At 36.1% G+C, this 27714-nt stretch overlaps 1 protein-coding gene across 5 annotated transcripts in view; it reads left to right on the top strand.

Annotated features, from left to right (window-relative positions):
* ASPH (aspartate beta-hydroxylase) overlaps positions 1-27714 on the top strand; it is a 112220-nt gene that overhangs the window by 57238 nt on the left and 27268 nt on the right. For all 5 annotated transcript variants that reach the window (XM_086740858.1, XM_086740857.1, XM_086740861.1 and 2 more), the window contains 5 exons: positions 7114-7155; positions 18844-18929; positions 21044-21130; positions 24031-24181; positions 25265-25401. In XM_086740858.1, coding sequence (XP_086596984.1) covers positions 7114-7155; positions 18844-18929; positions 21044-21130; positions 24031-24181; positions 25265-25401 — 503 coding nt within the window. The remainder of the gene's footprint in view (positions 1-7113; positions 7156-18843; positions 18930-21043; positions 21131-24030; positions 24182-25264; positions 25402-27714) is intronic.

Genomic DNA, 27714 nt, shown 5'->3' with positions numbered 1-27714 from the left:
CTTCCTAAAGGAAGCAGAAAATAAAGATAATTTCATCAGCACAAAATCTGCAACAATGTACCAACATACTCAAGAATCTTCAGTAGTTTGTGTAGTTATATGGGAACCATTTTGAAGGCAGAGGAATCATTCTTTGTCAATTTTTGTAAAAAGCTTATTGTGTCAGTACATAAAGTAGAACTCAAATAGCATGTATGAAAATTAAGAAAAGAAACAGGACATAAGTAAACTACTGACCACAAATTAAAATTTCATTACTATTAAATTACTATTTTTTCCTACTATTAAATATTTTTACCTGCCTTGTTTTGGATGTGAAAATTTCAGTTCGAAGTCGACATTATTCTCACATTTTTCTCTTAGAATATGAAATTAATATTTACCAGGGATTTTATTTTTTCTTTAATTTTTGATGGAGCATTCATTATGAGTTTTTTGGTGTCAGAATTCTTTTCTCTTTTGTTCATGTGATTTTGTCAGGTGTTCAAAGCTAGTGTTTCCTATTATTTCAGCAATAGTAATATTAAAGTTCATTGTACTGGAGACAGTCAAGAATTCTCTTCGGAATGAAGAACACCTATATACACATATGCACTCTTTACATATATGAAAGACGTATCTATTTATGTAATAAGCATAACTTCCGGTAGTGTAAAAGATACTTAGAAATGTCACTATAGAGTCCTTATTCTCAGGTAGTATAAATTCAGGCAGCTTCGTGTGAAGCATGGTGGCACCAGTTTGTGTCAGGTTAGGAGCAGTTGTTTGATTTTTATCTGAAACATAGGAACTTAATTTATTCAGGAAAGAAAACAGGAGATAGTTCAGAGGATTAATTTAGCTGTGAGGAACATTTTCACGTTGCCAGTGAAGAGATGAGGTGTGGGATTTGAGTATGCTGGAGTGCAACTCAAGTTTTTTACTGACGTCAGGGCATATCACAAAAAAATAACAGTAGGCAACTGCATCTCTAGATATTGGTATGTACTATTTTCCAGTTCTCTAAGTTTACTTCTAAAATTACTACCAGTATTACTTTCCAGCAGTAAGGTATTTTAACTAGAGTTACGGTCTGTGTTTTTGTAAACTAATGCACTTGAGTGCTATGGTAGGCCAGCTTGAAATATTGCTGATTTGGGATTTTTGACCAATCCTGTTTTACACCGACATGTAAATTATAGTGGTTGTGGTAGAGTGGTACTTGTTGGAGATGTATTTTAAGGGAGACATATTGCAGTTTTTGGGATACCTTTATTCTCTGTATTTGGATTTTGATCTCTCTTCTATGTGTTTAGATTTAAAATATCTAAGGGTTGCTTCTCCCCCTCCTTGCTTTCATCTTGTGTCCTTGACATTTTTATAACCCTGCTTTTATTTTACCAACTGCTGAAATCCCTTACATGTAGAGAAGTTTTCATTTTACAACTTTGACCCTTCCATATTCCCTGGCCTTTTTTCCAATTGCACGTGTCCTTGACTTAAAAAAAAAAAATAAAAAAAAGTTTTAATGTATTTGTGATATGGCCTAGATTTCTTTTACAAGGTAAATGAAGTGCCATATGCTGAGAAAAAAATTACTGCTTAGATAAAGATTTAAAAGTTTACATTTCCCACCTTATACAGCAACTTTGTGTATATTCATTATGATAGCTCCTAGAAATGATAGCTGTCTCAAATTAACTAGTCTGATACAAAGTTGCATTTTTTTAGTATTTAAGATTTTTTTTTGTTTGTTTTAGGGTAAATTGTGTTATGGTTGGTCCTTTAATATAGATTTCCCCTTATTTTTTCAGATACTTAAAGCTTCAAAAGAAAAGTCCCTACATCAGGAGGACCAGCCCTAACCATACGCTACAAAAGGGGAGCAGATGGTTCTAATAGATCTTATGATGTAATTACCAAGCAGTTCAGGGTTTGGGGAACGAACACTAAGATATTGTAAACTGATTGTAGCCAACTGTCATTTTAGTAAGCTTTTTTTAACACTTGGATGTTTAATTTACATTCCTGTCTGATTATTTTTTTTTTTTGGTCAAGTTTAGTGAATTCATTATCTTTCTTCTGTGTTTGTGACAGAGTTGCAACTTTGAGCTGCATTTCCTATGTGCTGTTCAAGCAATTGTTAATATTCTATTTATAACGTAGCAGCAAGTACATTTTTTTCAGATTTTAATATATATCTTTTGTTGTGGATTCATACAGTATGTACAGAGCAATTGGGTTAAGTAAAACATATAATATTATGAGGTTTTAATGTTTTATAACTGCTGATATAGCGTACAGCCTAACTGCATTTTATTGAAAACACTAATCAGGCACACACTACGCTGTGAAGTTTGACTTGTATCTCTTTGCACTGATGTTATGTCAACAGTTACACTACATGATTTTCAGGTGGTTTTTAAAACAGTCTAACAAGTTACAAAATGTGTATGTTTCATTCATACTAGTAAGAGGGCGGATTACTAAATTAATTTTTTCAGAAACCCTTTACGGGTAAATTAGAACTCTTTATTTATGCACATTTTAATTTTAAAGCAAAAATGTCTAGAAACTACATAATAGCCTGGCAGGGAATCAGTGTAGATTGCAACAAAACCGAGTTGCCGGAATCAAGTTGAGTTCAGTAAAATTCTTCTAGTTTGCCTACCAGTGTAATGATCTCAAAGCTGGATTTAGTAAGCTTTATATTCAGTGAATTATTTAAAAAGTCAAATTTGCGTAAATACTTGACGTGTAAATTTTATTTAAAAAAAAAAAGCATTGGAAATTCAACCTTAAGAATTTAAGACATATACTAGTAAACTATAACTAGACAATTTAAGATGTATAATAGTAAATGGTACATCTGAAACTTAGACTTTGAGTGATTTAGAATTTTAATATAACAGGTGCACTTTTTACCTGTTCTGTGCTGCTGTTCCACAATTATGAAGACATATTTTATTCTTTGGCTTTTTGCGTATGTTCCTTTTTGGCTCAGGAATAATTGCTGTGATTTTAGGAAATTGCCAAGCCTGATATAGGAGCTTAGAAGAAATAAAATAAGATAAATATTTAAGAAGAAAAATCAATTTGGTAACCCTAACAGTGGTTGCCTTTTGGTTGACAGGGAGATAATAAATTTCTGTTAACACTGTTTCGAAGTCACGTTTTTAGTTGCTTACATTTATGGTGAAAGGGGCATCACGTATGCTTGTCTTTTTTTTTTTTTGTTTGGAATTTCAGTAAGACCTCACATAAGTGAGCGTTACATCTGATCAACAAATACAGAAGATGTCCCAAAGTGATTTCTTTAGACTTTTCAGGAAAGCAATAATACTTTTAGACTGTGATGTGGTTTGAGATGGGATATTCTAGTAAAATTACCTGTGATTGTGAATTGCAGAGCAATAATTTTTACAAAGCCATATTTTGTGAGGAAGCTTGGGAATAATTTTAGGAGGGTGAATGGAGGACTTTTTATGTATCAGTGGCAGCCTATTTGTAGAATTATGGGACTGTGAGAGTATATTATGCTGTGATCAAATTTTAAATATTTTGTAACTGGGTATGTGATTTTACGTGCTTCGTGTTTACAAAAAAATGCCAAGCTGAGCAAGGTCAAGAGGACTATTAAAAAAATGTATATTTAATCTGTTTTAATGTTTGGCTGCAATAAAACACAGAAGAATATCTTTGTCTTTCTAGTGTCATTATTTTTTTCCAAAATGTGGTAGATATTAACTGTGGGGATAAATATTTACCTCAGCCACTAATTACTATTATTATTTTTCAAAGTAATAATTTTGAATGTTTAAAAATATATTTGAAACTATTATTTACGAAGAGGAAGAAATATAGCAAGTAGAAGTAATCTTTATTTCTGGGTTGTATTATGTGAGGGAAATGTGTCTTCTACAGTTGTGTTGTGTTTCTTCGTTTGGAGTATTAGCTATTTGGCAACCAGTTTGGCCTGAATTCTGCATATGATACCTGAGTTCTCATTGCAACTTAAAATGGATGAGATATCACTCTTTAAGAAACACGAATGTGTTTGTGAAGTATGATATCTGCCTTTCATAGAGAAAATTTCTAGGTTTTGGTCCATAGTTTAAATCAGAAGTCTAGCAAGGGTGTTGTGTCTGTGCAGTTCTCTGAAAACAAAAATCTTTCAGGATCTTTTCAGTTTTCAAACACCTCCATGTTTTGATGATTAAATATAGCTGAATAAAGAACTGTAGTTTAAGAAAAATCAAAATATTACATATTTGTTTATATTTTCACATTGCTACGTTGCTTCTTGCTATATGTTGGTGAATCTGAAATCTTGGATTCATTTGCTTTTTTGGAAATCACAGGAAGAAATACCAATAAGGAAAGCAAAATTTAAATAAGGGTAGCATACTAAGGTTGTATTTTTATATTGAAAATTTGCTACAATTTTAAGTGGCTGTTTCACATTTGGTAATTGAAAGAGTATCATATCATGACACTATTCTTTGTAAGAAGTAAAGAAAATTTATAAGATTGGATATAGGAAAGATAGTGGAAAAATGTTGTGGTTTTACTGAATATTGTGTAATTTTACATGTTTCAAGAATTATGTATATGTAAATAACAAATTGTATTTTACATTCATAGTGTTGGTTGGGATTCATGTAAAATCTACATGGCCTGAAATAACATTTTAGTTGTGACCTGAGTCAGTCACATGCACTCATAAATATTTAGACATCCTGTAATATGAAAACTAAGTTTATTCTTCATAGTAGAAACCTTCTTGGGAATACCTAGTGCATACATTACACAGTGATAGCAGTCCTAGCCTGTAGAGATTGGTTAAAACAGCTTTGTCTGTGATTTTGATCTAGATTTTTTTTGCTGGAAACAGAGAAATTGAGTAAAGTTTGGTTTGAAGAGCTAAGAAAAAGTTTTTCTTTGAGCTGTGATTGGTTTAAGTTTAAGACAAAATAGTCTCAAGATTTACTATATCCCTTTCATTGAGACAAACAATTTTTAAACTTTTGTCAGAACTAGCATAATTAAAACCATTTGCATCATTGAAAGATGCTAGGAATCAGTGTAGTGGGAACAAAGCAGTATGTGCTGAATATGATGCTGAAGTGAATTCTTAGTTAAGTGTGGTGAGAACTGAGAGAAGCAAGATCTTCAGAGCTAACAAGATCAAGTTGTGATGGATTTTAAAAGCAGCTACCTAGAAGGAGAAGTTGGAGTGTTAAAAGATCATTGGAAAGGCTTTGGTGAAATCAATGGCACCTAATTTAGCAGGATACAGGTAGGAAAAAGTCTTGAGAGAGAATTTGGAGACTTGATCCTAGTACATAAATGGATATAGAGAACTGTAGGTTGTATGTTGCATAAGCCTCAGTAATAAAGAAATGTGAAGCTGGACAAGAAATGGGAGATAGGAGCAGGTTTTAGAGTGATGAGTTCATACCTTGTTCTTCCTGTGATGGAAAAGAAGTTGCAGAAATAACATGGATATCCAAGATGAGTGGGAGACGGTCACTGAGTGACACAGAGGGAATTAGAGAGCAGAGGTCAGGTGAGAATATGAGTGTTGCTGATAATGGAAAAGATTCAGGGAGAAAGGGTGGCTAAGTAACATGCTGTGTCATGATTTACTATCCCGTAATGAACTGTTCGTCTGCTTTGAGGCTGGTAGAAATAATAGAAATATGAGTATATAAATTACTTGTGTCTCAACTGGAACTACATTGTTGCTCTTTTTAAAATAGTGTTCCTGATGACATACAGATGGACATAACCATTTTATTTATTGTGTGTTATGCACAAAAAAAATAAAAACAAAATCCAGTATTTTAGAAATTACTGAACTACACTTTCTTTAATATACTGTTACAGTAATAATAGTCCTTCTCCAAGTTATATCATAGTATGTAACTGACCCTATAGATCTTTTGGTAATCTATTTTGATTTAGTTAGCAATCTGGATTTTATGATGTAATTGAAGAGATGAATGATTTTCAATGTGACCATATTTATTTAATTTGCCATATCATAATCAGGTTAATACTCTTTCTCCCTTGTGCTGAATTTAAAAGTCAGAGTCGTACTGTCTGCATGTCCAGTAGTAGTAGTTGTCAGCTGTAGTAAAGGGTGAAATTAGAATGTGAAATAGTTTGATTTCATGTGTGCAAATAACCCAATGAAAAAAAGAACTGGTTTTCAGCATTTTTACATTATGTATTTTATTCACAATATAATGCTTCTGAGCAATCAGTTTAAAAAACTGTGGTTTGAGTATTCTGTCAAGATGTCTCTAATTGACTTAGAAATTAAAGAAAATGGTTTTTTGTATGTATAAGATTACATTAACATTAAAGACTATATGTCAGAAAGGAAAATAACTGTGACTGAAAAGCCAACTGACCTGTCTTTGTAGTATGCTCTGTTTATTGGGAGAAAATATTGGAAGCTTATTGGGATGAAATTGGAAAATGATAGTGTTAGAATTGTGAGGCGAGATTCTTTGAACGTTACAGAGTAGGGCAGGATCAAAAAGTGTTTAGAGAGGAGAAAAAGAGGAGAGGAAAGCCTGTCTCTGTAAGTACCACCTTTGGTACAGTGTGTAGCCTGTCTTTTGTTACAGGCTGTCTTGTGCTTATTTAACATTTAGCTGTGCAGTCAGATGTTTGAAAAACGCTTGGTTTAAATTATTTTAAAAGCTGTAGTAGGACAAAAGCTTCCAAGTGCTGAAGTCACTTCTGGAAATGAGGCCTAGTGTATATATTAAGCTAGTGTTCCCAAGAGATTTTCATTAGTGAACATTTTTTTTCTTGCAAAGTAGCTTGCATTGTAAGTGTATGTCACTGAAATCTGCCAAATATCTAAAAGAGAAAGCATATGAAATATTTTGTGACAGAAACAGTTATGTAATCTTTGATGCATCTACAGAGAAAGACCTTTTCTGTAACTATAGTTCAGACAGCAGTCCATGGTTACTTTAAAAAATAAAAATGAAACAAAAAAAGTCTTATTGGTCCAATTATATTTTGAGTATAAGCTGTAATTTTATCGTATCTCTTTCGTAACATAAACTGTTAACCTAAATCTATGTCATTTAAGTTATATTTTTAATATTCTAGGGAAAAGTGAAAAAGAAACTGAACAAGATAAAACAGAAAAAGGTAAGTCTGAAAGTAACATTCTGTTCTGATATTGAAAAGCGTACTTTCTGGGAGGACTGGTTTAAATCAGATTAAATAGTGTTGAAGCCTAGCTCTCGTCCTATGTAGATAAACTGGAGTTGACTAAACATCCAGAGTGCATCTGCTTTTGTGAGTAAACACACAGACCTTTCCAAAGCTGACAGCAATGTATTCCCCTCTTACGTGCTCACAGGCTGCTGTTAAAAACTTCTGCCGTTTCAGGAGTAAAATGGTCAGTATTGTACTCTTAGTTTAGGACTCTGGAGGTCACAGCTTCACCAGGCTCCTGGGGTGTTCATGGGTGAGAGCCAACCTGGGCTGCCCAGCCTGAAAAGCAAGTTTGTGCTAAGCCTCGGGAGGCAGGTGGCACTAAAATCAGTCCTCATTGACTCCGTATTTACCCAGTTAAGGGTTCCTGTCTGGCTTAGGCTAAGTAAGGTGAAGTCAGTGGTGCTGAGAGCACTGTGACTCTGTTCTCTCTACGCTGACGTTGGTGCTAGCCCTGGGCATCACTGCACGAAGCTTGCAGAACCTCCTTCATTAGGATCAAGGTTTGCATCTGGCCCTAGCTGCATCTCTACCGCTGGCAGTACACAAAAGCGTCAGGGCGTGTACCTGCATCTTTCTCGCTCAGATATGGCCTACAGAGTAGTGCCTGCCGTAAGTAGCTCCATCGCTACTTCTAGACAGAGGAAAAGAGATTCAGTTACTCTACTGGTGTCTGCTGCTCCTTTTTCCTTCTCTGTTTCCATTTTTCTATGTGGCTGTTATTTTATATTTGAGTATTTAGCAATGCTACTTATATAATCTTTTGGTAAGGTTTCTTGGTTTTGTGTATTTGTATTTTAAATATCAGTTTCTAGGACTGGCAAACTTTAAACATTTTATTTAAGTATTAAATATGTCAAATATAAGCATTAAATTTAAAAAGTAAATATGCCATTAGCCAGTTTACTTGGAAAGCAAGGCAGTTATATCCACATTTCCATTTATAAAAGGATAGATTTGGCAGGAAATACTTCACTGCACTGGGCTTACATACGTGATAGTAGAAAAAATGCCACCATTATGTGCTAGTTTTATTGACCTTTAGAACAGCAGAACAAAATTACATATGATAGCCACCCAGTATGAGTAAAAAGCATTCATAGGTAAAAATACTAGCTTGTTCAAGAAGATGAAAATGTACAGATTTACTGTTATGCAGTGTTATCAACCAGAACTGTAAGACAACTTTATAACTTGAAAGTATGACAAAGTGGAGGCACTTTTCTTGTGCACCCTAAGTGCTGTGTAAGCACTGAGCAACTAAATAAATGCTTGACTGAGTCCTGCCATTGCAGATTACAAGACTTCTATAAATTGGAAAAAGGGCAAGTTTTGTTTTCCAGGTTAAATTGATAAAATTTTAAAGCCTACAGGGAAAAAAAAAACCCTGCATTTCTTTGGAAATTTCCTTATAGTTAAATTGCGTGTGTGGTTTTCATACAAGTTGGATTTTGTTGAGCTGTTTAAGTTTTCATAGTTTGAACTGTTTAAGTTTAAAGCCTACAGGGAAAAAAAAACCCCTGCATTTCTTTGGAAATTTCCTTATAGTTAAATTGCGTGTGTGGTTTTCATACAAGTTGGATTTTGTTGAGCTGTTTAAGTTTTCATAGTTTGAACTGTTTAAGTTTTCACTTTCAATAAAAGTGTTTAGCTGTAGATACCCTAGTTACGGAAAGTGGTTTGAAGTACTATTGAACTGGTTAATTTAAATTACCGAAATAAGATACAGCAATAAACTGATGAGAGATGTATTTTTTGAAAAATACTGGTCTGGTACATGTAGAAAACTCAGAAGTCTATGGAGCTGGGAATTTGAAAACTCACATATGGCTTAGGTTTAGGGATTACTTACAGTTCTGACAGTGCACAGAGATGTATGTGGAAGTCTGCATTTGTCTTTAGATATTTGGACATAGAGCTTTTGAAAGGCTGTCTGTGCAGAAGCTATTTACAGCTTTGAGTGGATCTTACAACATTAACCTTTTTCACTGCTGCAGGCTTCATAGTAGTTTGTCAGCAAAATGCCTTAAAAATTCTGTAAATTTCAGTTTTTAATAATATTTCATTAAGTTTATTAAAAGTCTCACTGAAACTTCCTCTGTATTAACAAACTCCTCTGAAGAAACAAAAACTGAACTCATTTGTAGTGTGCTATTACTTTTAAGTTTTCTTCTGTTGTATTGAATTGTGAAGGATTTTTTTTTGTCTTCTCCATAAGAATGTGATCAGACTTTACAGTTAAACAAGTAATTTAAATGGGCTGGATGTTTCAGGTGAATCTGAGAAATAATACTTCAAAATCTTTCACAGGTAGTAAAATCTAGGGCATATATACCACATCCATAAGACGTCTTTCCATATGAGGTGATTTTAGTTGTTTTTCATCACGAGGACTAACAAAATATAAGTTAAAGTAAGGAGCTTAATTTTTCTACTTTGGCTTATAGGGGCTTATATTTAATATTAATTTATACTGGTGAAGAATGGATATAAAAACTGGAACAATAATTTGCTACAATTAATGTTTTTCTTCCATACACTGAACATCAGCATAGGTAATTACAATAGTATTTTCACTTTTCAAAACTGATAAAACATGAAAGTGAAAATAAATGCCTTTTGGTTGGAGCACTCTGTTGTGTTGTATCAGGGACAGAGGTATATGTAAGCCAGACTTAAGACAGTGTCATTCCACAAGTGGCCCTGCAAGTGTCATTCTGATACCAGGATCAATATTCACCTTGATTTACTAAACTGAGACTGAAGTGCTATTTTTCTGGCTAAATGTAGGTTTTTGCTGTAGGGTGAGACAAGTTGTCCCCTAAGCTCCATTGAGAACCTTGACCAGAGCTCCATTGGTTGTAGAAAGAGCTTAGACGCTTAGCTCACTTCTGGCATTGCCACCTCAAGTTAGGTGGGCTGAGTTCCACCCTTGCAAGCTCTGCTTTTAAGAGTATATGTACTACCTATTGGTTTACTTATATTTTTAATTGTAGTCTGCATCAAGTATGAGCTGTGGGCAGAATGACCAATGTTGTATTTAATAGAAGTGTAGTTTTCAAAGTCCATAACACCATGCTGAACTAAATATATAGGACATTAGAATATTAGTGTGTCTTCTTGTACAGAAAGTCAATGAAGATTTTTTTTTCTGATCTTGTCAAAGGGTTACTTGATTCTAGCTTTTGAATGAAATCAAAAGACTTCACAATGAAAGGGAGAGGTGAATGATGGAAATACACATCAAAAATAAAATTATCTTCCTACAATTGTTTCTTATGATCAACATCTAACCAACCAACAGTAATGTCAGACAGAAAACCCTGTAGAGTACTTTTTACTGCAAGCGAAATTGTTCTGGAATAACTGCAGCTAAAGATTTATTGTAGTAATTAGATTCCACAGCTTTATTAGTCCCTAAAATGCCTCAGTTTTTATTGTCTGATTACTTCCCTAGATAAGTTGATTATAGGGGTTTTGTCTGTTCTACCAGTACAGTTTAGAAAGATCTTTTAATTATTGTAGGGCTACTGGCTTTAAATTGTCTAGATGCAGTTATTTGTTTTTATACCTTCTAAGTTGTCATTTACAGAAGCCCATGAAAGAAGTGGATCGCTTACGCTATCTGTATCTCACCTAATGAGCTTCCTAAACAACAGGACAATGACAGGAGTTTTTCGTCATCATCAAATCTTCATTCAAGCTCCCACTGAGAGGTAGCACAGTTTCAAAAACTAATTTGGGTCATGAGGTAGACCTCGTATGAGAGGGGAGGACAATTACTTGAGCAAATTTTGAATTCCAGGTAAAAGTAGTTGGTCTACTAATATGTATGTGTGTATTTTCAGCCCATAACTGAAACTTTGAAACTTGGACTGAGAAGGTTGGAGTATTTGAGAGAGGGGGTGGGAGGGAAACAAAAGATCACAAAATTCATTGGGAAACTTCTATAGATCATGTATTGTGTTTTAAAGGGCCTATCCACAAGTTGCCAAGAACATTATTACTGGATTTGTGTCACAGCAGGGATACGGGGGTGTTTAGAAAACAAAGCCTGTGCTCCCTGGAAATTGCTTCCTTAAATATTGAGAGTTTAAGACGGAGAACTGGGAGGAGGAGCCTTGGCTGCGAGTGACTGTGAGACTGCGTCACATGAGGAGGTTTTTATTTCAGATTAGGTTTAGAGATGGCACCCCCTACTTGTCTATTTTGGTCAGTGTAGGAGAGAAAGAAGGAGACATCATTACGCAGTTACAACCTCTACAGTTATATAGTTACAACTTTTATTTAAAACTTTATTTGAAACTTAAATAAAACCTATCTGCTAGCAGTAAGCACAACATATACAGTCAAGGCAGCAGGATTGTTCCAATAAGTTCTCAATTCAAAACCAGAAGACCATATGTCCTTGAGATGGCTGTGAAGACGGCGGTCTATCTTGAATTCTTATGCCTTATGAAGTAACTAAGTAAAAGCCGGAGTCCTAGCTGCTTTCTGTTTGGTATGCCAGTAGTAACAGATGCAAGATAGAGGAAGCCACCAGAAATGCTCCCTTGACATTATAATGACAATATGAATAAATAAATAAATAATCTAATGACAAGAACTAAACCTCACTTATGAAGTGGTTTGTTAGACAGGAAGCCGTGTCTTTCTATCCTCGTGTCCTCCCCCCTGCTCCCTCAGAGAGATTGTGACATTATTGTCTTGCCATTTCTGAGAAACTAGTAATTTCATTAGAAGACATGTTTAACAAGAAATACTCATGCTAGTAGTGTAATACGGACTCTCCTCATCACAAAGGAGGCTATTGCCCTTCTCCATTGACTATTGAATCCTACAGCATGAGTTTCCAGACATTAAAGCAAGACAGTTTAGCCTATGAGGAAGACACCCTTCTGCACAGACCTCCAAGTTAGACCAACCAGGATGTCAGTCGTCACTATCAATGTGCGGGATGGGTCCAAGGTGCCAGCTCTGGTGCAGCAGGTAAACCTACCCTTGCAATCCACTGTTTTTCTCAGGCCCTAAATGTAAGAAAGGCTTAGGAAAGCAAATAGTTAGTACTGAGAACAAACGATGGAGGAAAAAGAGAAAAGGTCAGAAAGAATGAGTGGAAAACTGCCTGAGCTAGTCCCAGGTGAGATTTCTTCCTGGCCACAGTTGCACATCAGCTAATAAGCTCGCTGTTTGTGGTGTCCTTTTTCCTGAATGTGTATCATATCAGAATAAAATCACAGAATTGTAGAATACTTGTAGTAGTTGGTATTTTCACCCAGTCTGGCTAATGAAATATTGCCTGGTTTGATGTCTAATCAGTCAGGTCAGCAGTGTTTGCTCTTTTAGGAGAATGAGGCTTTCCTTAGCTTGGCTAATTGTTTTGTATTTCACATGAAAATATGAAATGGAGAGCTGACCCTCTCCCCTGCCCCCCCCCCAGCCACCTTCTGTGGAGGCTAGAGGGGATTCATATACTCCATTACAGAAGTGCTGGTGACATTCTCAATTGATGATTAAATGAATGCACTTTTAGCTAGAGAGCAAAGAGCAAAGCCATCATGTACTGCTGCTGAGCCAAGCAGTTGTATTGCTCCTTGCTCAGGCTGTGATAATTTGCGGGTGATTACCACAGTGCTGCACTGTGTGCAGGAATGGGTGATGTGTTTTTTGCAAAGGGATACTTGGTCTCTGTTAGCACCATTCGGTATGAGGCACATGTAGCTGCGTGACAGCAGAGAGGCTTTGTCACTTGCAGTCATCTTTCCTTGAGTTATTCTCATTACTGCTTATAGCCCTAATCATTTTCTGGAGCGTGCAGCAGAGACAGAGTAGCGGTAGAGTAGATAGTCAGTAACAGGGATTCGGGGCAAGGGAGTTTAGGGGAAAAGGCACTTGAAGAAAAGTAGGAGCAAACAAGTGTGTGGAAGAAGACAGATATCTAAGAACAAGTTGGGGATAGGGAGAGCTGGACTGAAGAACAGACTGTGAGCAAGTGTAGAAATGAAAGAGAAGAAATGTGGTAGGGAATCAAGGTCGAAAAGCAAAGAGAAGAGGATGACAGGCGAAGGGAAGAGGATGATAGGCAAAGGAAAGAGAAAGGAAATTAATAGGAGCTTAATGGTTGAGTAAAAGCTGCAGAACATAAAAGCAAGATCATTAGACAAATCACATAATCTGCAACTGTTCCTTTTATTTTTGAACTTCAATATTCTGTTGCTGGCCTAGGGCTAGGAGGAATCTCAGTCACAGTGATGACTGGCACAGCGAGCTTCTGGGAGAATGTCTTTAATTAACAAATGAGAGCATGGAAGCTCCCTCTGTGATTATAGACTTGGCACTGAAATGTATTGACGTGTAGCAATATATGACAGAAGTTGTATAAAATAAGACTAGGTGGGACCCTGAAGCTTGCTTTGTCTATTCTGTTGACCAAAGGCCTTATCAGCTGTGTGCATTGTTCCTGGCAGATGCTGCACAACCTGTTCTTATGAATTTCCAGTAATTAAGATTCCACAACTGCCCTCAGCAGTCTGTTCTACTGGGCTTGCTTAGAGATACTAGTTCCAGATGTTCAAGCCAAATTTTCTCCTGTAGCAATTTTAAGCCTTTTATTCCTTGACCTGACTATGGAGATAGAGAAAATAATTTATTCTTTTCAACTCTGTAGCTACTTTTTACAGTCATGTGTACCTCTCTCCCAACGGCATACTCTTTAGTACTACCTTTTTCCCTTTTGTTCTTGCTTATTCAGATGTAAATGTGGCCCCCCTGCCCCCCACCCCCAATAAAAGACCAAATATTTTTAAACTATTCTTCAAAAGTAAGTGATTCAATCACCTTTAATAATTTGGTTACTTTTCTTTACTTTTCATGTGATGCTCTTGTGGTCTGAAGAGTGTCTATCAGTGCATTCATTATTTTTGAAAAGGTATTTCTCTGTCCTTTGTAGGAAAAGACTGTTACTGCTTTTGGTGATGACAAGGTGCCTTTCAACATAAAAATATAAAATATGCTTGGTATTTTAGTTTTTATATGCCAAAATAGGTATATAAAATAGCTATTTTATCATCTTTCATTGAATGACATTGCAAGCTATTAAGTTTACTGTGCATTTAATACATCACTACTTCAAAAATATTTTCCTTATTGTCCTTCTGGTTTGTGGGTTTGATTTTTTTTTTATTTTTTTATTTATTCCCCACCCCCCCCCCCCCCTTTCTGTATCTTAATACAGATGGGAGACATGAGATTGCATATTGTCACTGGCCATTGTTTATTCTCCAACAGAAAGAACTGGCATGGAGTTTCTTATAAGAGACTTCTTCCTAGCTTGCTGCTTGGACAGTGGAAACTGTTTTCTCTGAGGGAGTCTTCAGCGATTCTATGACAGCAGTCCTAGATAGAAAGCCTATCCTTACATCCAAGGCCATTATTGAAAATCCTCAGTATTATTCTTGCAAGACCATAGTATGATATATAAAAGAATCATTACCATTTTAATACTTGACCAGATTTGGACTACAAATCACCCTAGCTGTTGTGTGCTCATGCATTACTTCAGTTACATGGTGAAATCTGTAAGTCACCGAAGAAAAATTATGTGGGTTTTTTTTTCCTCTGAAAACAGATAATTTGACTTCTTTGTAGCACTAAATTTAATATATTGAGTCACATCTGCTAAAAGATTATTACACTAGAAGGAGGCGGTGGATAATTTATTAAAATACCCCTGCAGGGAGATAGCAGGCTATCTGGTTAATATAGAGGAATGCTTGATGGTTATACTGAAAGCTCCCTGGTGAATCCTTTAACGTAGGAGTAGAATGGGAGATGAAAATGATTGCTCGTTATATAGTGTTTACTGTGTTATATTGGTGCCTAGCAGCTGAATAATATTTATGTTAACAGCTCCTTTCCAGCCTTTCGTATTGATCTCCTGCTGGTCTAGAGCTGCTACATAATTGCACTAAAAATGGGAAGATAATACTTTCTTGTAGTGGAGGGTGGCAAAAAGGTTGTTCCAACACATCACCGAAGTCAAATATGAGGGTAAAGATGTCATATCTTTGTGCCACAGACTTGTGAGGTTTTATTTCACTTTTTCTTCTGAGCTGTTTCTGTCTCAACTCCTTGTAAACTCAAAGGAATTGTGGAAACAGTGTCCCACAGGCAGTGAGAGTTTATTGGCGGGTGGGAAAGCTTCTTTCCTTTGCCTGGCCTCACTGTTGCCGTGCTTACTGAGTTTGAGGAGGACCAAATGACACTGTCTTTCCATGAATACTGAAAGCTAGAAAGCTGACAAATAGCTGTCCTCTCTTACAGAATACACGGTTTCTGTGTAACTGGCCAGTCTTAGATAAAGATTTTAATTCATGCTGTAAGAACTGAGAATTTACATTTTAATTGTGGTTTACATAATTTCTTGTATGTACAGCCTCCTACTTAGAGAACAGGAACAAACCAAGTGTTTGGAGGTGATGTCCAGCTGGAAGTTCCCCAGATCATGTACCCAGAGGAGCTGACATGCCTCAGTTTTCCTGCTAACAGCAAATGACAGTTTCATGTAGCAGCTGTGAGCTCAGCCAACCTAAAAATTCCTCCGGGACACATGCTTTTATTGGCTCCTTGGGCTGATCCTTCTGGGTTCATCCACATCTACTGCTGAGCAAGCCAGTCCTTAGAAATAGTAGTGGTTTCTTGAAAAGCTGAGCTGGCATATTTTTACAAAACGGGGAGGGGGGGGAACAACAAAAACCAACCAAACCACAAACCCCTTCAGACTTTTTGCATCTTTTCAGGCCCAGTGATGTTTGTCAGAAACTTCTGACCATATCTGTTAGTCACTGTAAAGTCAAGGTCTGGGGTGGAGGGATCCTTGTTGTCATATTGAGAGCTGTTTCTGTGAGTTTTGCGGGATTCAAGGGGTATGAACACTTGAAGCAGAGCCAGTGCTGTGCTCCTTAATCATTATTTTCACTAACTGGATGAAAATGCAGTAGAGACATTGTTTTCCCATGAAATAAATAATATTAAAGTAAGACAAAGCAAGTCTGGAATTGGCCACAGATTGAAATGCATTTCTACTGTATTACCTATGGGGAATGAACAAAAGACATGAAAACTATCTATATTATTATATTGGGGGAAAAAAAGAAGGAAGCATCTCTTTGGTCAGTTCAGTTCCATGATAACTACATTCTTAAAGTGCATCATTGTTTGTTTGAGTATAAATGCTTGATTTCAAAACATAGCGTACGATGAAAACCTGAAATGTTTAGGGGAGCAGAACCAATATATTAAAATATGCTGTTTGGTGGTTTATCCTGAAAAAGGAGTAAACTTCTGTAGGTCAGACAGTTTTTTCCTTCTTAACTTCTTGATAGCTAATGCCTTGGAAAATTATAGTCACTTCTATTATAAGAAGGATCAACAGGGATATAATAATCCTAATGCACTGCCTCTTTAGCACCTTTCCTTTATGGATCTTAATATATTTTATATCTGAAGCTTCATACGACCTTTGTGAATAAGTAAATGGCATTTAGTGGGATAACTTCAATCCTGCTTAAATTCTATTTCTCCCTGCCCTTAAAACACAATAGCATCTATTTAACTGTGCCTACCAATGCTGCAGGATAGTTTATAAAGGTAATGTAAGAAAAACCCTCTCCAAACAGAGCTGTCAGAGTTCAGTGTTGAACATGACAGTAAAAGTCTTACACAGAAAGAACCAAAGGTAGTCAAGGGTTTTGGTTTTGATTCCCCTCCCCCCAAATCATCTCATACAGAAGCAGCTCAGACTCATGAGCTACTCTAAGGCTTGAATATAGTTACTGTTGGTTTAGCGTTAGCTAAGGCATTGGTCTTTCTCTGAGGTTTAAAGTAGGCAAAGTGATTTGTCTGCCTAAAGCTCTGTGTAGGATCAGGGTCTCGGAGAGAAAGTATCATTTAATGCATTACGAACACAGCTTCCAGTGGCACATGGTGGTTCTTGTCATTCCTGAACAGTGCACCTGAGGACTTGGGAAGCTGAATAAATCATCACTAGTTACAGTACTTTGTTATCCAAAATACTTGCTGCAGCCATTGCAGCAGTCTTGGAATGTTAAGCTGCATGGTGTTTGGGTTTAGCTTTACACATACTAGTTACAGCATTCCCTGTTTAAACTTCTACAAAGAAAATAATAATTTTATTTCTTTTCATGCTGTTAATGACTTGTTGTCCACAGAGGGCAATAAAACAGTAATACATAATTTAATCAAAAATATGTGCTACTCATTACAGATATATGTAACTAGTAGTTAGTTGTATCAGCAAATATATATTTCCCTTACTTGCTTCAGAAAAGAGGGGTTTTTTTCTCTAATGAAGTGCAAAAGCGAAGTTTAGCTGTAGCAAATGCGGAGAGAAGCAGTTATCTGCTGTCATATCCTTCAGTAGTGTATTTGCAGTTTTTTAACATCTAGCATACTTAATGCAAGCAAATAGGCATTGCTCAAGAACAGCTATTAAGTAAATAGCTATGTAAATTGACACGATTTACTCAATTGGCTTTAAATTTGCTTTACATAATTTACTTCAAGACTGGTTTGCTACGTGCTGCTGCTGCTCTGCTACTGTGTGATAGCTTACTAATCTGTGGAACCTTGATCACTTAAAGAGGTCTTGACCTGACATTTCAGCGTTGAACCTGTTCTCAGCAGGAAGTTGGCCTACATGACTCTTTGAGTCCCTCCTACCCTAAGTAACTATGATTTCTATCAACTCTTTTAGTTGCTTTAGGTAAAGATGTAGATATATATTGGCACAGCTTTAGAAATTACTAGCATGTCTTGGTAATTATATTTTTCATAATGCCATATAAATGTGGAAAAACAACAGTTTACTTTGTTCCATGTCAGTTGAAGGACTAAGAGACAGGCTGTGGGAGTTGGGCTTGTTCAGCCTGGAGAAGAGAAGGCTCCGGGGAGACCTTATAGCAGCCTTCCAGTACCTAAAGGGGGCCTACAGGAAAGACAGGGAAAAACTCTTCAGTAGGGCCTGTTGTAATAAAACAAGGGGTAATTGTTTTAAAATAGAGGGAAGTAGATGCAGACTGGACATAAGGAAGAAATTTTTTACGCTGAGAGTGGTGGAACACTGGAACAGGCTTCCCAGAGAGGTGGTGGATGCCCCATTGCTGGAAGCATTCAAGGCCAGGTTGGACGGGGCTCTGAGCAACCTGATCTGGTTGGAGATGTCCCTGCTTCTTGCAAGGGGGCTGGACTAGATGACCTTTGAAGGTCCCTTCTGACCCAAACCATTCTATGATTCTATGAATTGAAGCATTTGGAAAAAAATCCTTGACTATATGAGATGAAAAATACTTTATCAAAAACTTGACTGCAAAGTTATTCAGTGTGAATGACTGAAGATTGCTTTTTTTGTACAAGAGTTTGTGGTTGTTATAAGTAAGAAATCCGTTTCTTTTTGGTGTATTTTGAAGCTGCCTTATCTGAAAATCATGCACTTTACCAGCACAGTACTAGTTGCTAGTTAAACCAACTAGTTGGTTACTCCAAACAATTTCTGTGAAATATGAAAGAAGTAATGAACTGTGTTTTTTAAATCTCTTCTAGCTAAAAAGAAGAAGCCAAAGCTCTTAAACAAGTTTGATAAGACAATTAAAGCTGAACTAGATGCTGCAGAAAAACTACGTAAAAAAGTAAGTTTGGAATGTTTCACTTGGGACTATAGACAGTGGACAGAAGTGAATAAAATGAAAATTAACTTAGGAAAAGGGAGAATGACTTTTAGATTACTTTCTGTGACGTTAACTTTTTGAAATTAAATACTCAGTACATGTTTGTCCTTTAAGTTTCATTTCTGCTGGATAGTTTATCTTAGATTTTTTTTAAAGTCCTAAGTGTATGTCTATTCATTTATGTTTGCTCACTTTTAACCTTGAAAATACTTACCTTAACTGTTGAATTCCTATCATCAAAAAACTGCTTAAATTAATCACATGGAACAGGGTTAGTTCTGTCTTATCAGTGTTGTCCATTTGAGTACCGAAGTCAGCTATTATCAGAGAACTTAAATAATATAAACGTGTTAATACAGATCTCTTAGAAAATGTTCATATGCTTCATGAGGATTAGGTGCAAATCTTCACAGCAGGCGTTGTTTCTCTTGGGATTCTGTGTGCGTCCTGTGAATGTCTCTGCTTCCGTACAGCTTCTTAGAGCACAAAGCAGATGTTCCTGCTTCCCACCAGTGGCAGCAAGACCTTAACATCAATCAGTTAATTTTGATTAATTTAGTAACTTGACTATGAAAAACAAACAAACAAAAAAACTCAAGAATAAACAAAAACTCTTCAGTCATCTTCTCTGATAACTTCCAATTTTATTATTTCATTTGAGTGTTTCAGAAAACCAGACCTTTGCAGAGATGGGACCTTTTCCAGATATGGGATTAAGTAGTGAAGCAAGAGTATGTGACTGTTAGAAATGACAGACCTTAAGTCTTTTGTATGTAAAACTTGTAAAAACTCTGATACGCCTCGCAGACAGTCCTAGCACATGGAGCAAAACTGCAGGTCTTTGTTGGACCCTGGCTTTGAGATGACTGAGCAATGAGATACACTAGTTTTAGTGCAGTACAATAAAAACCCTTTTAGTCACTGTGGGTGTAGGATTATTCTTGGTTTTCAGAAGACAGACTGTGCAGTTTTAGCTTTACGTTGCCATCTACGCAGCCTCAGAGTTGCAGTAGGTCTATGTTGGGGCTGAAGGTCTGCTACATAGAGACCATTAATCTCAGGCTGTCACTGCTGCTGCTCTTCTCTAGGAGCCTTCTTTACATGTTAGAATACAAAAATGAAAAGCATTTTCATGCTTCTTGTTACTTAAACAATTGGTTGATCAGAGAAAGGTGTAACAGAAACTTTTGATAAGCCTGTAGGGTCAGTTGGCTGACTGTTTTCCTGCCTGTGTCTCTTGGTGAGCTGCACACAATCACGCTTGGCTTGTAGGAAGCAAGATAAATGTAGGAACAAATCAGACATAAGTAATAATTGAAGACAGCAAGACAGTTGTGTATAATAGTCCACTTGTATTTATAAAACTGTAAGAGCTGGAAGTGGCAGCGAGATGAGATGCCAAATTTTGCTGAGGAGTGCTTAGCTCCTATTTCCCAGTGCAGCTGGTTCTTCTCAACTTCCATCCTTACTTGCTAGTCAGCATCAATCATAAGAATACCATAGTTACATTTAAAGTTTATATGTGACAGGGAAGAGACACAGAGCACATGTGAGGTGTCCTAAGGGACATCGTTATGGAAAACATTTGGAGGAAAGAGCCATACACTATGTATCTCTACAGTATTTCTCCTAGAAGAACCACAGTTATGATACTGTTCCTCGTATGAGGTATACAGAGAGGAAATTTCCGCAGATGTCTAGAAATTCCTTTCTATTCTTTGTTACATTTGGTTTGGATTTTGTTATTAGCAACAGAATCTTTATATTTTTGTATAGACTGGTTATTGTCGTCTCAGTGTTTTTTCCAGTCAACAAAGGGAAAGTGAGTAAAGTAAAAACAAAGCTATTCATTTTAACCATGGAAAGTAGAAAATATTGTTTCATAAATAGTGACAATTAATTTATCTTAAATAAGCAGGCAATCCCAACAAAAATATGAGTGAAAACTGTTGATTCGGTCTGCATTTTTTGTTTTGTTTTTGGTTTTTTGTTTTGGAAACTTATGTGTTATTAAGTCATACATCTTCCATCATTTTTATTAGACAGAATTGCTGATAAATATCTCTACTTTTCAGGGAAAAGTTGAAGAAGCTCTAAGGGCCTTTGAGGCATTAGTGAATCAATATCCACAGAGTCCTCGAGCAAGATACGGGAAAGCACAGGTACTAAAAAAAAAGAGCCATAAATGTTAAAAAAGATAAAATAAACCTTTTTTGAAAATAGAGTTCTAAATCTCAGTCAGACTTCATTTATAATTTTATGGATGTTTCCTAGGGAAAACAAGAATTATGTGATCTGTCATATTGTATCTGTTTCAGTCCTCTATCCTTCACCAATTACTTTGGGAGCTTTTGCTAACTTTAGTGTAGTGGGAAGTGTTGTAAGTTACACAAAATTAAGATACATCCTGTAGATCTCGTAAAACCTGTCAGATGAATTGTAAGAGATCAATCCCAACTAACCTCCCAGTACAGGAATAACAGGCAGTACTTAGCTGTTACATATTGTTTACTGCAACTGGTAAATTAACATGTCAGTTGGCTCTTGGCTAAATGCTGTTTTTTCTTAGTAGGAATAGGGAAGGGGATTTGGAGTTATTACAGAGAGAGTGTTAAAGGATAAAGAACACAAATTCTTAGGCAAGAAGGCTTAATTAGCTTTTTTTTCTTGTGGAGCAGTTGTTTCGGATGTTCCCCTGCACAAAATAAAAAAAAAAAGAGAAAGCATTGGAAAATAAACTCTGTGTTCATAATATTTTGAGCCATGTTAGAATGTCTCAAAAGAGAATAATCCTTGTATTTTCATAAATAGTAGGATAATCCCACTGCACTAGATGTAATAAAAGACTGTTCCAACTGCTGTTAATCAAGATGAGCAAAGTGAAACCCTCACTGTAGAAGGGAATTGTGCTGTTATACAATTAATGAGGCACTTGAATTGGAGCCACAATCAAGTCACAACTTGGTTAATAATAGTCATGCTAAAACCAAAGCCATGATTGTCCAAAAACCTGTCACACAAGCACTTGATACACAGCAGACCAAATACTTCAGTGCTCCACGTGAGGGACAGTCTGCTGAGCTATTTGTCTTCTTATGATAGGAGACCACTTTGGTTCATACATGTGGTGAACTTTACTCTGTTAACTGACGCTTTTAGTATTTGCCTATTTAATAAATCTACTCATTATATCTAAGAGAATACTCTTCCTGCCTCATTAGCTCACTGCTTTTAGGAAGGAGGGCAGATCATTGAAGCTAGCTGTGAAGCTTTTTCTCATTCAGAGTTCTCCCCGGTGTCACAACTTCATTTATCCCTTTGCAACAGTTTGTAGTCACAACCTTGTACTTTAGCGATGCTTTAAAGGTCCTGCAGACCAAGATCTGAGATCATAATTAGCATGCACTTTCTGGGAATGTATTAAAAAAACCCCTATAAATTAATTTCCATTTTCTGTAGCCTTTGTAGGCTCATACAAGTCTTTTTATTGAACACTCATGTTAACATGACCAATAACAATTTATTGAATCCAGTATGTGTAAGTTGAAGCTCTTTGAAGGAATGGGGAAATCATGGGCTTCACTGACAGATGGATTATTATTAGGATTTATATTGTAACGCTGTATTACTTTTAAATGAATATTTATTACCAATGCAACACATTCAAATTTGCTGTGTTTCCTCACTAACTAAAGGCAAAACTGCAGAGAAGGGGAAGGGTGAAGGCCAAGAATTCACCACAGGAGTGTACTTCTCCATTTCTATGAGCCCTAACCAACAATACAGCCTAATTTCATAGATTCAGTTTCTAATAAGACGTGGGGATTCATTTTTCTGGGTCTTTTACTAGCTTTAAAAGGCAACTGTTTTCCCAAAAATTCTGCAAAAGATTTCATAGTTAGAAGTAGTTTTTAGAAATTTGAGCAATTCCCCATTTGATTTCTGGAGCTACACTTAGGCCAAATGAAAAAAAGTCTTCTGCAGAAATTATTAACTCCTTTAAGGCTGAAAAGAAGAATAGATACATCTTAAACCTCCTTGTATGATCAACTGAATGAAAAAAGTAAAAGTAAGAAGTGCAAAAAGATTACTGATATTAACTACTTACCACAGCATATGCAGTTAGCACTGGTGAAGCTGTTTCAAGTAATGTCTGTGTTTGATAGAGAACTGAATTTAGACCAGTAAGAGCTGCTGCACCTGTGGCATCTACACCTTGCTCTGCTAATTAACTTAAGAAAAAAACATAAGCCAATAAAAACAGGTATATTTGTGAATAATGCATTAAACATGTGAAAATGCATTCATTTGAATGAACAATACAAAGTAATGCTTTAAAAATTCAGCATTTGAGATATAGTCTTATTTTTTCAGCTGTGGAAACAAATTATGAAAATCCCATACCACAGGTGAAATCCTTAATGGCTTCCATTGGGTTCACTGAAGTTGTAACTTCACAGTAGAGATCTTGTGTATGCTTTGGTCTCTTCTGAATTTAATGAACAAATTTAAGTTCTGAAAGAGTTGTAGGGCAGATATTATATCAACATACGCAAGAGTGAAGCCAATTCCTAACGGGTTTTCTAAGAAAGTGTAAATAAATTTGTGTCAGAAAATATGAAAGAAACGTTTGGTGTATTTGGTCTGTGTATTGCTGCCAGTCTGAGGTTTGGTATACAAATAGTCTGTAGGCAACAATTTAAACTTCTTCTATGGTATTAAAACAAATTGCTTCATTTATTTTTGAAAGCAGAAATTATCACTTCTACAAATGTTAACTGAAAATCTGTGTTAATGTATGCTTAAGGTGCAAATTTTCTCATACTTACACTTTCAAACCGTTTTGCAGGAAACATGAATTAACAGTCGTTCTAATCTGCCTGACCAGAAAGCAGAACCAAATAAGTTTTCTATTGTTATGCCAAAATTACACAGATGAAAGATAGTTATAAGATTATTCTCATTGGCTAACAATTGCATAGTTTGCCTTTTAAGAAAACAAAGTTATTTTTTACTAATAAATGACTGTGTGTTCTAATAATGGTGTTGTGATCCTTTCTAGTCTGAAGATGACTTGGCTGAGAAAATGAGAAGTAATGAGATGCTGCAAAAAGCCATCAACACCTATGATGAGGTGGTTAGTCTGCCAAATGTCCCTTCAGATCTGATAAAACAGAGCTTGAAACGAAAAGCAGACAGGCAGCAGTTTCTTGGTAAGATTTGAGGATGGTGTAAAAACTACGGAAATTGTGCAAGCGAGAATTTCAAAAGATCACTAGGGACTTAAAAGTACCAATTCTGTTGAATTTTTGGTAGGACTTGTGTTTCTAATATCTTACATGCATAAAAAGTATTTTTAAATTGTTTAATTTTTTTCTAGGAAACTAGTATATATAATTGCTTGTATGATAATAGTGCCTGTAGACAACAGTGCACTAGGTGCTATAAAAAGACATGATGAGAGGTGGTAAAAAAAATTTATTGACAGAGAAAGAAGAAAATGTTCTTTTTTTTTTTTTTTTTTTTTTTTACTGAAGCTGAGGGAAGTAATGAGAAAGTTAATGGCATACATGGAGCAAACATACCTAGAATAAACTTTCCATAAACATAGAGAAGAATGGACATGAACTCAGGGATAACACTGAAAAGCTTAGATATCAATTCTGTGATACTTGAGAAGTGCTGATTAGAATATGAGGCACAGTGAACTTTGGGGAAGAGAGTTCTGTTCCTGTGGGCTGGATTATAATATAAACTTGTTTTGAGCTTGCTGTTCCTCAGCAAGACTTCATCTAGGAAGCTGAGGAACAGACTTAATCTTAAGCATGTGATAAGCTTATCATGTGATAAGTATGATTAATTTCATAATGGAAATATGTGGGGCTATTGTTTAACAGTAGAAACTCGTTTAATTGCTTGATCCATTAAAACAAAGTTTAAGTTGATGTGTTTACCTAGTTTTGCTAGACACTTTGACATCTATGTATGAAAGAGCAACCGAAGCTTAAATGATGTTACTGTTACACTGTGAATGGTTCTCCACTAGAGGCTACCATAACACTGTGTGATGTGCTTTCACAGTGATTTCCTGAAATATTCCTTGTACTGCTCTACCGCTGGTGACAACCAAGCATCTCAATATACTCCTATCTGTACGAGTTTTTGTCAAGTTCTGTTTCTTGATCTTTAGTGAAAGTGGAACACCTGGCTCTGATTTATGTTTTTTTAGACATGTAAGCATCTTACTACTGTTACTCTGTCTGCAATTGTAATTAAGTCTTGTTGCATCAAATTAGGTCGCATGAGAGGGTCCCTGGTTACTCTACAGAAATTAGTTCAGCTGTTTCCCGATGATACTTCATTCAAGAATGACCTTGGTGTTGGTTACCTCTTGATAGGAGATAACAGCAATGCCAAGAAAGTATATGAAGAGGTGAGCTTCCATTCCAGCCAAGGAAAAAAATTATTTGCATTCGTATGTTTATTCTAAACATTGCCTGCTTTTAACTTTTTTAGTTGCTCAACATTTTGCCTGTCTGGTTTTGAAGGGTTAATATAGATATGATTTTTTTTTCTAGTGCAATTCTTAATTATCTTCTAATTTTAATTCAGATTTCCTGTTACTGTCCTGCTAAATGTTTTTCCTCATAGACAGAGAAATGCAGATGTTTTTATATGCTTCATAATATTTGATTTCTTATACCTTCTGGTAGCCAAGTTTGGAATATATTGACAACACATATAGATGTAATGCATATTATAAAAAAAAAAATCTACAAGACATGGAAAGCAGAACTAAGCCTATTTCTTTATAGGTACACCATCTCTAACCATGCGATAAAGTAATTCAGTACGCAACATAGCGATTTAACTTTGGGTTTTCACAGTTTTTATAGGCAGCCTAAACTTTGGTTTTCTTTCATGATGCTTGTAGTGTGGACAGTTCATTGGATTTATATTGCTATCCTGTATATGGTTATCAAGCTGGGGAAAGTTCATGGCTAGAAAGAACCACTCTGCTCCTATGATCAAGAAACCCCATTAACATCTGGAAACTCCCTGACAGATGCGGAGCTTGACTTCACTGGTAGAGCACAAGCTGTCAGCACCTGATCGGAGATGGTCTTGAGTTGACGCGCTTGTTTAGTACAGGCATAGTACGGTGATTGGCTGGTTATGTAGACTGAGGATGAGCCAGCATGATTAGTACCATCTCCTGAGAATAAAGGCCCAGTTTTCCATCCCCCACATCTGGGAGTCTTAGGAGGTTCTTATCTCAGATGGTTTCTCAAAGAGAAGGAGGACATTCAACCACATGATTGGAAGCAAGAGCTGAACCCTGATAATACCACTTTTTTTTTTCTCAAGCTCCTCTGGTGGTCTCAGATGTTGCCAGAATAATATTTGCTTTGTTACTTTGGCTGCTTTGGAGGTCACTCCATAAAACATTTCTGTTCAATAATTTTTGGCCTGCTGTCAAAATTTCTCAGAGGATTGGGTTTTAAAGATAGAAGATATTAACCAAACCTGCTTCTCAAGCTGTAAGGAACTTGAAAAAACAAATCCATACTCTTTTTGGGCGAGATTTTCCTTTGCATTTTTTTCAGTGTTTTGCTGCAAACAATATAGATGTTAGAATTTCTTTATATCAATATCACTGAACTTTTTACAAATGGAAGAAGGTAATGAGTTTGCTATACATCAAAAGTGTATACTGCTCTCATTAAGAGCAGATATGCAAAATAAGAACTGATCTGCTTTTAATATATTTTTTTCCATGCTTCCATAGACTTTATCTAGTCTAAATACTCTGTTTTGCAGTTCAATAACCACAGAAATAGTGTAGATCATAGTGATGTTCTGTCGTTGTAAAAGAGCAACAAATAAATACCTTTTAAAAGGAACTGGATTTATTATTTTTAAAAAATCATGTAGGTTTTGTCCACATTCTGGCTATTCTTCAGGCTCAATTTGAACACTGTAGTGTCATTTTTTTCTTTGTTGTAAGTCAGGATAAATTTACATGAAGAATTTTAAGAAAGGAAACATAGCCAAAGAAACAGGGAGAAGCTCATGTGTACTTGCTTTTATGCTTGATTATACTGAAGGCTTCTTACGTGATTTTGGGCAGATTGCTTTGGGGCCATATGGTCTGCTCTTGAGTGCTTTGCTCAGCTGTTGCAATGCATATTTAGAAAGTGATTGGCATATGGTTTGGAGCTCCCATAGGTGCTCAGGCTCTGTGTGTGGTCGATAAAGAGAAGGGCAAACTGTGAAGAGTGGTTCTGGGGGCCTCCAGGAGACATCTTCCTCTTCCCATGATTTTTGAAAAAACTGAGAAACTTCTGTGGTGTGATTAAATTCTTCTCGCTAGTGTAGGACAATTTAGTCATTTGATAGCAAAATGTAAGAAAGCATAGATAAGAGCATGAACTCAGTCCTACACAGTAGATGCCAATAGTATTTATGAATCCTGGGTTCTGGTTCCCACTGTAATGATATTCATACATTTTGTTCAAGTGTTCTTTAATGCAGAAGGCATGGACATCTAGGAGAAGGGAGCAGAGCTTAGGACATATCCTCAAGAGAACATAGCCCTTGCTTGACTAAAGGCTCAGCTTTTTGCTGATTCCCCTCTGGTCCCATCCTTTTCTTTGTGATTGTCTAACTTCTTGTGTACGTGGTACTTGTTTCTGCCCTTCAGGCAATTGCAAGTAGTTGAACACTCTTCTGTGCAGGAGAATCT

This window comes from Chlamydotis macqueenii, chromosome 2 (genome assembly GCF_036417535.1).
Source record: "Chlamydotis macqueenii isolate bChlMac1 chromosome 2, bChlMac1.mat, whole genome shotgun sequence".
Taxonomy (NCBI): domain Eukaryota; kingdom Metazoa; phylum Chordata; class Aves; order Otidiformes; family Otididae; genus Chlamydotis; species Chlamydotis macqueenii.
This window is presented reverse-complemented; position numbering and strand designations above follow the sequence as displayed.